A 14,629-nucleotide genomic window follows, 5' to 3' on the forward strand; every position below is an offset into this window, starting at 1 on the left:
AATGTTTTTCCGTCCGCTGTAGGCGAGTTGTTTTGGGATTGGCGCGTTGCTGAGCAAAATGTACTTCTAATTGGAGAAACGTGGTCGGGAGGTGGAGTCTTTGGCTCACCTTGTTAGTTTATTGGTTCTTTTCTTTACACAAAGCGGCCACGTAAAATGCTTCTGCTTCCGTAGTAGCTGTTTACTACGAATACGATATCAGTAAATTGTAATGCATGTTTAAGTGACCTTTTTATTTTTCGTGAAGGAAAGGCATATGTGCGCTCCATTGCCATGGAAATTGGTGAGAGTAACGCAGCGATGGAGGCAATTATTGCATTTCTCGTCGCTGAGGAGATCGATGAGATTGAAGCACCAGTAATTTCTTTTGCTCTGCAACATCTTCAGGATGCAGCGGTAAAGTATGTATTATTTATTTGTACATACAATAATTAAGATGCAAGCTTCAAAAGCAACAGAGAGCAATATAAAAGGGGGCATAAGGGAGGACTACTACTATATAGTTATACCTGCAATTAGCCTAAGACAAAATACATTCTCCTCAAGTCTGCCACTGCAACTGAGCAGCTCCAAAATATTTAATATTACAAGTAAATCGAGGCTGAGTAGAAATGTATAGAAGGATGAAGATTAGTTGTCAGTCGTTATGAGCCATACTGCTCTCGCAGACCTCTTCCGTGGAAACGTCACATAAGAAAAACATTGCCCCTTGCGTTGGTTGAATTCCGCTCGATCAGCTCAGCCGTAGCCTTGGAACTTCTCCTTTATGCAGGGTGGGTTCATGCCTTTCCCCCCAGTGTTACCCTCCTAGTTGTTCACCAGTCATAATCCTAAACTGGAGTGCACATGTTGAACAGTAGGGCCGACGTGGTGGTAGCGCTGCAGCGTCGCCCGAGACATTCGCGTTGCGGGTTCACTCTGCAGGCAGCTTGCATACTCTCTCCGTGTGGATGTGGATTTCCCCCGGGTGCTCGGTGGCCTGAGAGTGTGTTTATTGTTTGTATAGTGTCCAGTGTGTTCGTTACTTGAACATGGATTGAGCAGGTTAGAAAATGACCAGACATTAAACAATTGATGGTTTAAAGACTGCTTGTAATTTCACATAGGTATTATAGAGTATAAGAAATATCTGACTGTAGATATACACATAGTATATGTAAAGCTGAATTTAATAAGAATGATTTTGCTGTGACATAGCACATACGAGGTGTGATCAAAAAATACGGTGATTGCCGCTGCCGAGCGTCATCTAATGGAAAGGCAGGGATCTTCAATACGGGAAGCGGTACGTCGAACCTTAGTAACAGAGGGTGACAAGTTTGTTGTTTGGTGCAGTCAGTCGGTTGTGAGCTCCGGTTGAGAGAAAGTGTGTTTTAAAGTGTGATGTAAATCATGGATCGCGAACAACGCATTAACATGAAATTTTGACAATGCTCTGTGTCACACATCACTTCTGTTACGGCAATTTCTCTCAAAAACATTAGGGTGTGTCCTCATCCACCTTAGTCATCTGGCTCCGTGGGACTTCTGTCTTTTTCCCAAAGTCAAAATGACCATGAAAGGTAAACGTTTCGAATCGATTAGGACATCGAGGCAGCCACGACAGCGCAACTAAAGACTCACACGAAAGAGGACTTCCAGCACTGCTTCAGAAAGTGGCGAGAACGATAGGATAAGTGTGTTCAAAGCGAGGCGGGTTCATGACAATTTTGTCTTTTATTGTAATATTATTCTTTCAATTTAAACATTAATCATATTTTTTAATCACACCTCCTATGCTCATTTGAGATTATTCAGATCTGGCATTTTAACAGTACTTCAAATTTGTATGGAATCCTGGCAATAGTGGCCACAATGCATGCACCAAACCAAGATGGGGGTGCCAAGTATAATATGTTTCCACCTGTGGTTTTTCTTGTCTTAAGATAGTTTTAGTTTTTTTTTTCTGTTTTTGATTTTATTTTTTAGTTTTAGTATTTCATCATTTTCCAATTTTCATTTTTTGTCAATGTTATTTAGTTTTTTTATGGCTCACCAGAATGTTCACACAGGCATTGTTTTGCATTAGTAGAAGCAGCTTTCTTTATAGTTGTCAAAGTGTATATCATTCATGTTGTACCTCGTTCACTTAATAAGCAACAGGCAAAACCTAGGTAATGTTGTAGAATAAAATCCTAAACCAATAATGTCCAAAGCCAGGAAATCACACAGTCCTTCTGGTTTCACTTTAGACTTTTATTAACGATAATAAAAAGCTGTGTTCTGTTCACAGAAAAAGCCGCTGTTACTAAGTATGAGGACATTTTTATGCATAGCTTAATGTAGATTTGATACCTTGACACACCTGCAGTGCTAATGGACAACACCTAATGGCATTTTGCTACCTTTGTGCGATTGCCCCTCAGTCATGGCCACTTCTCATTCATTTCCTGTAGATCAATGCCCATCATTTTTTATGCTAATGATTTGCACCTCTTTATTCTAATTTTCAAAAAAAAAAAAAAAATCTATACAAGAGGAGGCCATTCAGCCCAGTCCTATCCACTTATTTCTTCTAAAAAAACATCAAGTCTAGTTTTGAAAGTCCCTAAAGCTTTACTGTCTACCACACTACTTGGTAGTTTATTCTAAGTGTCTCTGGTTCTCTGTGTAAAAAAAATTTCCTAATGTTTGTGCAAAATTTATCCTTAACAAATTTCTGACAGTGTCCCCATTTTCTTGATGAACTCATTTTAAAAGAATAGTCTCTTTCAAACATGTCTCTTTATTGCTAATCCCACACCCAATCTTTGGCATCGACTTTCAGGGTATCATTTTACATTGGCAGAATATTTACACATAAGACTTAATGCATAATGACACATAACAGTGCTTAAACCATTTTGGTGATTACAATATACTTCAGGTAAATATTTGAAAGTTAAAGTTTTTGAATTAGATTATAATCTCTTTCTTCTTTCGGCTGCTCCTGTTAGGGGTTGCCACAGTGGATCATCTTCTTCCATATCTTTCTGTCCTCTGCATCTTGTTCTGTTACACCATCACCTGCATGTCCTCTCTCACCACATCCATAAATCTTCTTAGACCTTCCTCTTTTCCTCTTCCCTGGCAGCTCTATCCTTATCATCCTTCTCCCAATATACTCAGCATCTCTCCTCTGCACATGTCCAAACCAACGCAATCTCGCCTCTCTGACTTTGTCTCTCAACCATCCAAATTGAGCTGACCCTCTAATGTCCTCATTTCTAATCCTGTCCATCCTCGTCACACCCAATGCAAATCTTAACATCTTTAACTCTGCTACCTCCAGCTCTGTCTCCTGCTTTATGGTCAGTGCCACCATCTCCAACCCATATAACAAAGCTGGTCTCACTACCTTCATGTAGACCTTCCAAGCAGGAAAAAAGAAACCTGAAAAAAATAACACAACTTGTGTGGGATTACATTTAGAAATATAAATGTACGGTGTTTCACAATATACACAATATACTGTAAATGGGGATGAAGGGATCCCGTTGACTATTCAATGGCTATTTGTTTGCTGCTCAGTTCAGATCTAAAAAATCCCAGTGAGACTTTTGCAGTACTGCAGAGTAAACTTGTTCATTTGTGTTTCATTGTTAATTGGCAGTTGACTTAGAAAACAAGAAGCATATAAAACTAAGGATGAAGTTGTTAAGAGTAAAAATCAATTAAAGATTATGAATCTTAAATATCAAGTTAAGTTAAATGAAGCACATAAATGTAGCTTACTGTTTCAGGTACTTGTAATTCTCTTGTAATTCACAAGCCGGGCTGGAAGAAGAACTTGCAGCCACTGCATTTTTGAATAAATGTGTGTAATAAAAATTGGTGATTGCTAATAAAAGGCAACAAAATTGTACCATATTTATTCCATCGGAGCTTCTAGTTTGCAGGTCTTGCCATAAGGTTAAGATGGCTCTGCATTGTTCTCAGCGTGGTCCAGGAAAAAGTGGCTCCAGTTTGAAACAACAGTTACATTTGGTGGTTGAAAATATTAAAAGCATTTTGTGTAGCAACTTCTGCTCCTCCTGTCCTTCAGAGTCAGAGTTGAGGTAACTGTAATTGATCAGGATTTGTAGTGTTTGCACAGATTTAAAAAAAAAAAGTCTAAAAAGATATGGATGAATTAACGGGTGAAGGGAATTATCTGTTGCGTTTCCTGATGGGAAGAAATTGCACCATCTGTCAAGTGTCAGAATTTTTTAAAACTATTAGCAGCATTTTGGAATTTGTGCACAGTAAGAGGAGAAGATTGCTGAAAAATAAAAACACCAGTGCTAATAGCATCTTTTTAGATTTGAAAACAGAAACGCAACATACTATCCATATTACTAACCGAGAATGCTAAACCGGATGGACGCAGGGACATCCGGCCATGGGCCGTAGCCGCAAAAAGACGTACTGCGCAGGTGCCCCAAGAAATGAGGCGCCGCGAGAGGCGGACAAGACCACAGAAAAAAGGAGTGAGCAGAGAAAAAAGGAGTCAAACGCAGGCGACGCACACAGCGCCGCACAAGCAAAACACCCCCCCCCCCCCCCACACACACACACACACAAGCAACGGACGGGATACACACAAAGAGGACAATTCAACAAGCCCCTGGCACACAAAAAAAAGAGCCCCCAAACCCCCCCCCCACACACACACACAAGCAACGGACGGGACAGACACAAAGAGGAGGATTTAATCCCATTGCACACGAAACTGGATGCACACAAAGAGGAGGATTCAACAAGCCAGAAGCACACAAAAAAAAAAGACGCCAAGAGCACCATACAAAGCCCATTGGACACGAAACGGGACAGACATCGGACATAGCACACGAAACGTACACAAAAACGACGATTCAGACCCACGACCACAGTAACATAAATAACAAATGACACACAAAGCCCCATTTCTAAATGAACCGTCCGTATTAAACATACGTCATCTCAACACGTTCACAATATGCAGCATAGGTAGATCTCATTACAGTGAGGCACTATTAACCGTTCAACCGCAGAAAAGGCTCCATATTAACAGTGAGTGCGATCCTCCTTATTACTTATCCATATTTCTCACGCTCAAGAACAAATAAGTCATGAATTCACGATCACAGGTACAAAACGATACCGCTCGGATAACGGGACCAAACACAATTCACACTATGCAGCATAGGTGGATCTCATTACAATAAGGCACTATTAACCGTTCAACTGCAGAAAAGGCTCCATATTAACAGTGAGTGCAATACTCCTTATTACTTATCCATATTTCTAGAAGAAAAAATGTCTCGGCTCCAAAAACGCAAAGCTCAACTAAAGCTTCTAACTAACGATGTACCTAAAAGTAAAAACTTTATGAACTGCATTAGATCCTACAATAGTTCATTTGCTTTTGCATCTACCGGAGTAAATATCAGGCCACCAAAAGGCAATGGCCCATACTGCTTTCGCATATGTGCACAAATACTGCATCGCATTGGAACAGTGCACCCTGAAACAAATCAACAACGCAAATATGCACAAATCTACATCCTAGATCCACATGACGCAATCTATCAATCAAAGTGCTGCATCGCAACAGGCACGGATTCAAAACGAAACACCTCCCGTCTCAGACATACGTTAAAGGCAGCGAAGGTTAGAATGGGATTCTCACACAGCACAGGCAAATGGATTACAGCTCCAAAACAACACGTCCCAAATACTACACATGCAACAACGCGCCTCTCAAATGGCACAAGCAAAACATACACCAGGAAAATTCATTCGGATTAATGAATGTCATTTGCAATCATTGTCATTCAGTTCACCTTTACATTCATATCCTGAATATCTACAGAAGCTTCTAACTGACGATGTACCTGAAAGTGAAATCTTTATCAACTGCATTAGATCCTACAAATCGGTATTCACTATGAACATTAACGGTGGCACTGCACGTGACATCCGTCTTGCAAAAATGTTAATTATTGATGAATGTACAATTGCATCCAGTCACTTACTCAACACCATTCATAAACCTCTACAAACGTTTATGAATAATAATATTCCTTTTGGAGGAAAAGTACTTTTATTAGGAGGAGATTTTAGACAGTGCTTAGCTATTCTTACACATGCCATTCGCTCAGCTATTGTTCAGTGCACCTTAAAATACGCAGACAATTGGCATTGCTTTCAAAAGATACAGTTAGTACAAAACATGCGATGTCCAGAACCAGATCATAACTATTGCTTATTACAACTGGGAGATGATACACTCACCAATACAGATGGACTTCACCCACATATTATTACAATTCCTCAAGCCTTTATCTGCGACGACTTAGTTACAGACAGATTTGGAACAGCAATCTCATTAGACCAAATGCTCCTTTTAACACAACGCACTATATTATGTCCAAAAAATATTAATGTGGAAAACATAAATACCCAAGTCATTCCATTACTTCCTGGAGAGACACAACTCTTTCGAAGCTCTGACAAACTTGACTCTGATCACAACAATAACCATCTTCATTGACATTACAAGTTCTGACCTGGAATTACCTTTTACACTTAAACGGCGTGTACAAAGAAATTTTCCAATAAACCTTTACACTGTGCCACACACTTTATTGTTTGCTTTATATCTGCATCATCTACACCTTCACACTATTCTATATCTCATTCATACATCACACTCTTTGTCATTCCCAACACCAGGGGTTGGCGAGCAGGGGGCGGAGCCCCCTAGTATTTAAGGTTTGATGTCAGAGTGGCATTCATGACACTACTATTCGTAGTAATGTTGTACATTTCAATATAGTGACTGTCAGCTGAAAAAGATGTTCAAGTGTTGTAATGTCCTAAAGTAGTAAACATGCTTTTCTCGGGTATGCACTGTAAGAGTAGGCACCCTGTTGTTATACACTATATAGCCAAAGGTTTGTGGACACCTGACCACCACACCTATAGGAGTTCATTGTACATCCTATTCCAAAGCCATGGGCATTAATATGGAGTTTGCCCACTGAACTTTGGCTATAACAGCCTCCACTCTTGTGGGAAGGTTTTCTACAAAAAGTTGGTGTGATTGTGTGGGAATTTGTGCTCATTTAGCCAAAAGGGTATTTTTCAGGTCCAGTACTGGCATTGTACAAGAAAACCTGCCTCACAGTTAGTTTTCAGATTTATCTCAAAAGTGTTGAGTAGAGCGGAGGGCAGGGCTGTGCGTCCTCTACTTCAGTTCTTCCACATCAGTTTTGCCAGTCTAGGTTTTTATGGATCTGGTTTTATGTACAGGAGTACAGTAATGCTGGCACAGAAAAGGACCTTCACCAAACTGTTGCCACCAAGTTGGTAGTGTACAATTGTCTAAAAAGTCTTTGTTTACTGTAGCATTAACAGTAACTTTCAGTAAAAGCCCAAACCCTGAAAAACAGCCCCAGTTCATTATTCCTCTTCACTAAACTTTACAGCAGGCACTATGCAGTCATGAGAGTAGCATTTTCCAGGCATCACCCAAACTGTTCAGGCTACGTTTTACATTGTGCATCTGGATCTTAGGCTTGTGTGCAGCTACTCAGCCATGGAAAACTATTTTTAAGGAAGCTGCCGACACACAATTCTTGTGTTTATAACTCTGTTGTGAGTGTTGCGACAGAGGATGGACAATTGTTACATGATACGTACTTCAGCGCTCAGTGGCTCCCCTCTATGAGTTTGCATGTTCTACCACTTCAAGGCTGAGCTGTTGTTGCTCCTTAATGCTTCCACTTCACATTAGTAGTACTTACAGTTGACTGGGGCAGATCATAAATTTGACATACTGACTGATGGCAGAGATGCCATCTTATGACTGTGCCACGTTTAAAGTTACTGGACTCTTGTGTATGGCTTACTCCACTGCCAACGCTTTTCAAGGGAGATTAAATGGCCATGTGCATAAGTTTATGCACCTGTTAGCAATTGGTATAGCTGAAACTCCTGAACTCAATAATTTGGAGGCATGTCCATATACTTTTGGGCAATTACTGTATGATGAGTGGCAATTTTATTACACGTACACATTAACACAAGTAGCCAGTCACATGTATGACACTTCAGTATACTGTATGGGGAGACACGCTCCAAAGGTTTAGGTGTTGTTTGACCAACTGTCACCTAAATGCGGGATCAAAGTGACTTTAATTTTGGTTTGGTTCGTTCATGTTTCAGGATTTTCACATACTATACAGCCTCTTAAAATGTACAGTGATTTGTGCAGTAAGCAAAAAACTACCAGTAAATGGCTCTGTGGGTGAAGGAACCAAGAGGGCTCAGGAGATTTGTCAGATTTGTTCAAGCTACCAGAAAACCTACAGATGCTCAAGTAACATCTCTTTATAACCGTAGCTTAATGCTGACTGAGTGTCCTGAATGCCACAGCATATCTTAAGCATTGTTGCTCACCGCGTGCATTCCTTTATGACCAGAGTCCGCCTTTTTTTCAAATTAACATTTCTAGCAGTATAATGTGCCATGTCAAAAGACATGGATCATCTCAGACAGGTTCTGTTAATATGACATTGACTTCTGTTCATTCCAATGGCAGCATTGTCCCACCCAGCTCTCAGTCCAACAGATCACCTTTTTGGGAAGAGGTGGTATTAGAAGTTTACAGCACAGGGACTGTGTGATGTTACCAGAATGCATAAGGAATGTTTCCTGCAACTTATCACATCCATATGTCAAAGATTTCAAGATGTTTCTGAAGGCAAAAAGACTTGCCTACAGTACTAGATATGTGGACCCATTGAAGAGTCCATTGAGTGGATGTATTTTTTTCTTTCGTCAGGACTACAATCTAGGCAGATAACTGTGATGCACTGTTATGTCAAGTCAAAGATGCACCTACTAAATACTGACTTGAATGTGGTGAATACTCATGCAGTCCCTTGTTTTCTGTTTTATAGTTGCAATTTAATTTAGATTTTTTCACTGCAACATTAAAGATTCTTTTTCTGCTGATTAGAGCCAAAACAAATGCAAATTAAGTCCACCATGATTCAATGTTGTACAACAGTGAAACGTGAAAATTTCAAAGGGGTGAATACTTTTTATCGACCGTGTAGTACAATGAAAATGTTATTTGCATGTCACCTTTAGAACTGTTGACAGTAATACAAGTACAGTAATCCCTCACTTATCGCGGGAGATTGGTTCCAAGGCCGACCGCGATAACTGAATTTCCGTGAAGTAGGGACACCATATTTATTTAATTATTTAACGTGTATTTGGATGTTTTTAAACCCTCCCTTGTATTGTTTACAACCCACCCTTTACTCTATTAATAACAGGGACAACTGCTAAGCAATATGAAATCGGTAGATAAGTTTACACTTACTGTATAGCGAAGTACACATATGACGTGATGATGGTGATGAATATGCTGCGCAGTAAAAATGACGATGAAGGTGATAATCCCCTGAATGCAGTAGCAAGAGCACGTTAATGCTGAATGAGTGAGATGAGACTTCCTGGTTAATGCAGCACTCCGTCGCTGAGCCAATCAGCAGCACACAGGAACTTAACTGCGTGCTCTGATTGGGTAGCTTCTCAGCCATCCGCCAATAGCATCTCTTGTATGAAATCAACTCGGCAAACCAACTGAGGAAGCATGTACCAGAAGTAAAAAGACCCATTGTCCGCAGAAACCCGTGAAGCATTATATCCGCATTATATTTACATTATTATTACATCCGCGTTATATATTTAGATATGCTTACATATAAAATCCACGAAGTCGTGAATCCGCAAAAAGTGAACCGCGAAGTAGCGAGGGATTACTGTACTAACAGAAGACCCATACATACATACACACACACACAAATTAAAGATAGCTTGCAACATACAACCAAATTCTTTCAAATATCTTAATATAAGAACAAGTGTCTGTGTGTCCATCCGGTTGCTATGTCTCTGTCATTCCAAAAGATGGCGCATCACAAACATTAAGACTGCTTTTATGAATCCCATGCCAAATGACATATAGGAAAGACATGGTGCACAGCAAATGTTAAAGCTAAGGTTTATGTTGATTAATTGGATTTAACACAGCTAGCGTGTGTGTGTGTGTGTGTGTATATAACCTCGCTGATGTGAGTGCCAATGGCCCTGTACTATTTCCCAGTACACAAAGAGAGGGCCTGATCTTGTCCAAACATAAATTTAAATAACCATTTTTACACTGGAGATGGGGTAAAGTAATTATTACCCTGAGGACCTTGGTAATTTTAGTCATTAACTGCACATTCATGCCTCAGTAAAGATTTCAGGGCCTTTTTTTTTTAACCTTCAGTAAGAAATAACCCCCAGTTAAACTGCGAATTGACATGTCAATAAAGTTCCATCATTGTGCTGTTCCATCCGGATAGGACAACGAAAGAGTTGCTTTCCATGGAGCTTGTTGTGTTCATTACCAGTATGTGTCCAAATTGTGTTTTGTCCAGTTTGATTGCTGCATACATGTGCAAAAAGCAAATCTGCAAGTCTTTAAAAATTCCCTGGCTCACTGTGTTAGCATCCCTTTAAGGATTTTCCCACCATTGCATACATAGGCAGTATAGGCGAAAGATTGTGTTGTTTGGCATTTTGTGAAAAAAACTGTTACCCTAAGACCCATTTGAGTCAAAAAAATCAAAGAGGAGGAAGCTTGTTCATGCGTCTTTAATTTCCCTTTCTGAAGAGGGAGCGTCCCGTCACAGCAGTCTGTTGTGGTTCCAGAGCAAAGTCAGAGTCCCATATTTATAGACAATTGAGTTTTACATAACAGTGCTGAATTAATTCTTATGCAGCATCTGACATTTACTCTGATTGGTTCACTAGCTTATACACCTAAATAAATGTCTCATTCTGCTACATTCTGGTCCTTCTCAATATTTCTTAAGTTCAGCTGTTATCCTTTTTATGGAATTTTTGTATATGTGACAATTGTGAAATCTTGTGATTGCCTCTTTCTTTCATTACCATGTAGAACATTCTATCTCTTAGTTGCTCACACAACCTTCCATCTGCTTTTCTGATATGCTTGCTTAAATAATCACCCCTTGCAGCAGCCTCTTCATGCTACTTCTAAGATAAATGTTATATTTTAATGTAGAAAGCATACCAAAACACATCATACATAATAACTACATTACCCCTTGATCACCTTTATTTTCTTTCACACTTTTTAGGCATTTTAGTGCAGCCAGAGATACTTTTGTAAGTGATGTGAAAATGTTAGTGTAGTTGTAGCGTGAGCTATGGAGCTGTCAATTTTTATTTATTTATTTTTTTTACTTTAAAGGATATTCATCTCTAGTTGTTTCCAGTAATTTATAAAATCTAAAACCAAGCAAATCATTCTGAGGGCCTTGTACTATATTGACCACAGTGAATACCACAAACATCAGTTTTTAAAATTATTTTTAATGCTTTTTTTTTGCTTGATTTTGAGATAGACAAATCCGTCTTTTTTTCTGTATTGTAGCAAACGTGTTTATCGAAACATTACGATGTATGGTTCCAAATCTGGCTCACACAATTGTGCCTCAGTCTTGTTTGTTGTTTTAAAAATATTTCTCTCTTAAATTTTATTTTGAAGTACAGCAATTGTTAAGTAGATTAATCTTTTCTTTTTACAGAGCTGAGTTGAAAACTTCCAAGTTCCTTTCACAGGTTGTTCCAAAGTACAGCCTCAGTGAGTTTCAGAATCATTTTCGACTGACTCCACGGCAAGTTGAAGTTAGTATCGTTTGAAAATACTAATAATGGCTAATGAGAATGACATTATGAAAAGAGATTACATTTGCTGTTTCATTGTAAAAATGATTCTACAGAATTTGAATGTGCTGAAATGTGAAAAGCCTATTGTAGAACATGATGACCTGTACAAACATACTTGAAATGTATCGTAATAGTAAACCTGTTTTTGTTTGCAGGAATTAATTGCTGAATTGCACCCGTTTTACAGTAATCAGCGAGGGACAAAATGGCCACTAAGGAATGTTGTTATGGCAAGTTTGTGGACTTTATCAAACCAGGAGTCCTACAGAGAGGTAGCAGTCAGGTTTGAAACTAGCAAATCTGTAATTTGTTCTCATCTCCATGAGTTCTGTTCTCTTGTTTCGGAACATCTGTCACACAAAATATCCTGGCCAACTGGGACCCCTGCGATTGAGAATGCAGAGCATTTTCTACTGTTTGGCTTTCCCAAAACTGTCGGTGCAGTGGGCGGATATCAAATTCCAATTGAAAAACCTCAAAATGTTGAGGATCCAGATGCATATTACAATACACGGCAGCATTACTCCATCAATCTAACAGCCTTTTGTGATTACCAGTGTAGGTTTATCCATATAAACATTGGCTATCCTGGTAGCTGGGATAACGCTTGTATCTTTCAAATGACGGATGTCGCCAAAATACTTGAAGAGGACCCTCGATCTCTTATACCTGAAGGTTTTCACATAATTGGACACATGGATTATCCTCTTTCGGAGTATATGATGACTCCTTATGTGGACAATGAAAATCTGACCGAACAACAGAAGAATTACAACACTAAACTATTATCAGCCCTGACGGTGGTAGAGAAGGCATTCTATTTGTTAAAGAATCGTTTTCGCAGACTTGAAGCCTTAAAGATGAGCTCCATTCGTTACATCAGCACTGCGGTTAAAACCTGCTGCATACTGCACAATATCTGCTTGGAAATATCTTCAGACCTGGATGTGAACATAACTGACCTTCAAGAGACAACAGGGCTTCAGCCAGCGCCTGTGGCTAACGAAAATGGCATTATAAAAAGGGATGAAATTGCTGCTTCATTGTAATGACTACTTTACAGAGTCTGATATCATTAAAGATTATTTTATTTTTAACACTTGTATTTTTGGTAATAAAATTATCAAGGAATGTGAAATATTTTGCACTCTTTTGCAAGGAATAGACAGCTGCTGTAACAAACACTTAAACACAAATAATTTTCATCTAATGGGCAGGTGAGTATTCCGGTCACCAGATAGATTGATTTATTGTAGGAAGATCAAAAGTAGCCATCTACTAAATGTGAGCTGTGCTATGCAGACATCCTGTTATAAAATGCTAAGGTCAGTCTGTCTCACATGATTACTCATGAACAAATAAGTCTAGAACCTTAGTCTTAGTCTTATCTGAAAGGATAGGACATGATCTGGTCTGGAAATTAAAACAAAACTGGTAGCAGAAACCTTGGCACAGTGACTTGGGTTCATATGTTTATGGGGGAAAAAAACAGGTGATAACCACCAGAAAGGAGAAGAGCAGTGACCTCTGTGAAGCAACTAGTCAATTTATGTCATGAAGAATGAGAAAGAATAGGAAGACAAGACACTGAAGCACATAGACAAGCAAGAAGTAATCCTGAACAAAGCCCAATATGTTGTGGAGTTTCAAAACTTTTTGGGTCATGGCCACCTGGTGGCCAGAAATGTTTGTTGTAGTTAAAACTCTGCCACCCAAAGCCCACCTGTAGACAATCCCCCAGGACATGATACATAACATAATTCTCATTCATGTGCATTGTTTTTATAAACTTCAATAAACATAAAAAAGGGAAGACAAAGTGACCTATGGTTGTGTGTTTATGGCAAAGTGGTCAAAAAATCAAGTGATAACCACCATAAAGGCAGAAAGAAAAAAAAAAATCAGTGACATCTGCTTAGCAACTAGCAAATCACAGAAGGCAATTTAAGTGATAGAGACAGAAATGCAGGGTGACAATTGAAAAGACTGTTAAATATTTAAAACTTCCAGCCATGTAAAACATTGCTTTTTCACACTTAGTTCAAAGTTTTTTGAAGACCATTGCATAGCAAAGTTACTTTAGCAATGAGGTCGATGTCAGGCTGTATTTTTTTTTAAATGTTGAAAACAAAAGCATGGCCTTGTAGAGGACCTCAAAGAAGAAAGCATAGGGTTGTAACAACTTCTCGTCATACTCGATTATTAACGTTGGCAACGATCACTTTCGTGGATTAGTTGATTACGTCGTTTGGCCGATTACGTTGTGCCGCGCAGTTACGTCACAACTTCATTTACTTGTGAACGCCTTTGATAAAAGGCAGACGGTAAGCAAGTGGCAGTGCGACCTAAGACTTTCGGAGTTTGGGAGCACTTCATTCTGAACACGGGAAAAGAGGTTATGCGTTTTAATATGTGCAAGTCTGACCTCGTATGGAACGAGAGCCCAACAAGGTACACAAACATCTAAATAGGAAACATACTTTTACAGGCTCTGTGGAGGAGGAAGATTTGCGGTCATCCCAGTAAGTTGAATTTTATTTGCTTCAGCGTTTTGTGAGACAGATTCATGAAGGCAGTGTTTGTTAGGCTGGGCATAATGACATGACTGTAGGTTTGAAGGGAGGAGTTATTCGCGTCATAGTTCAGGCCTCTTCAATGCGAATAAAATACCAGCATATGCGGCAGAATGTCATGAAAGGCATTGGCCGGGCGGCACTATTTCACAATAAATAATAATATCTTGTAAAAATTTGAACCATACCTAAAAAAGGGGGCGGCGGACACCCACGCTACGGTACTGATGAAAGGCAACTAGTAGTACCAGCCACTA

General features: G+C 39.3%; 1 protein-coding gene across 2 annotated transcripts; it reads left to right on the forward strand.

Moving 5' to 3' along the window:
• Positions 1-122: 122 nt before the first annotated feature.
• On the forward strand, positions 123-12,937 carry si:ch73-257c13.2 (uncharacterized). 2 transcript variants are annotated; one of them, XM_028805507.2, is made up of 3 exons: positions 123-401; positions 11,658-11,757; positions 11,955-12,937. In XM_028805507.2, the coding sequence occupies exons 1-3, from the start codon at positions 274-276 to the stop codon at positions 12,846-12,848; spliced, it is 1,122 nt and encodes a 373-aa protein (XP_028661340.1). In that variant the 5' UTR covers positions 123-273; the 3' UTR covers positions 12,849-12,937. The 2 variants fall into 2 exon arrangements, with proteins under 2 accessions (XP_028661340.1, XP_028661341.1); XM_028805508.2 differs by having other exon boundaries at positions 123-396.
• The last annotated feature ends 1,692 nt before the right edge of the window (positions 12,938-14,629 follow it).

This window comes from Erpetoichthys calabaricus, chromosome 7 (genome assembly GCF_900747795.2).
Source record: "Erpetoichthys calabaricus chromosome 7, fErpCal1.3, whole genome shotgun sequence".
In the NCBI taxonomy this organism is placed as follows: domain Eukaryota; kingdom Metazoa; phylum Chordata; class Cladistia; order Polypteriformes; family Polypteridae; genus Erpetoichthys; species Erpetoichthys calabaricus.

Bases quoted from the DNA above. Each gene is read 5' to 3' on its own strand.
- si:ch73-257c13.2 (XM_028805507.2), top strand. From the start codon at position 274: ATGGAAATTGGTGAGAGTAACGCAGCGATGGAGGCAATTATTGCATTT. The intron at 402-11,657 runs GTATGTATTATT...TTCTTTTTACAG, and splicing joins CTTCAGGATGCAGCGGTAAA to AGCTGAGTTGAAAACTTCCA. The intron at 11,758-11,954 runs GTTAGTATCGTT...TTTTGTTTGCAG, and splicing joins TGACTCCACGGCAAGTTGAA to GAATTAATTGCTGAATTGCA.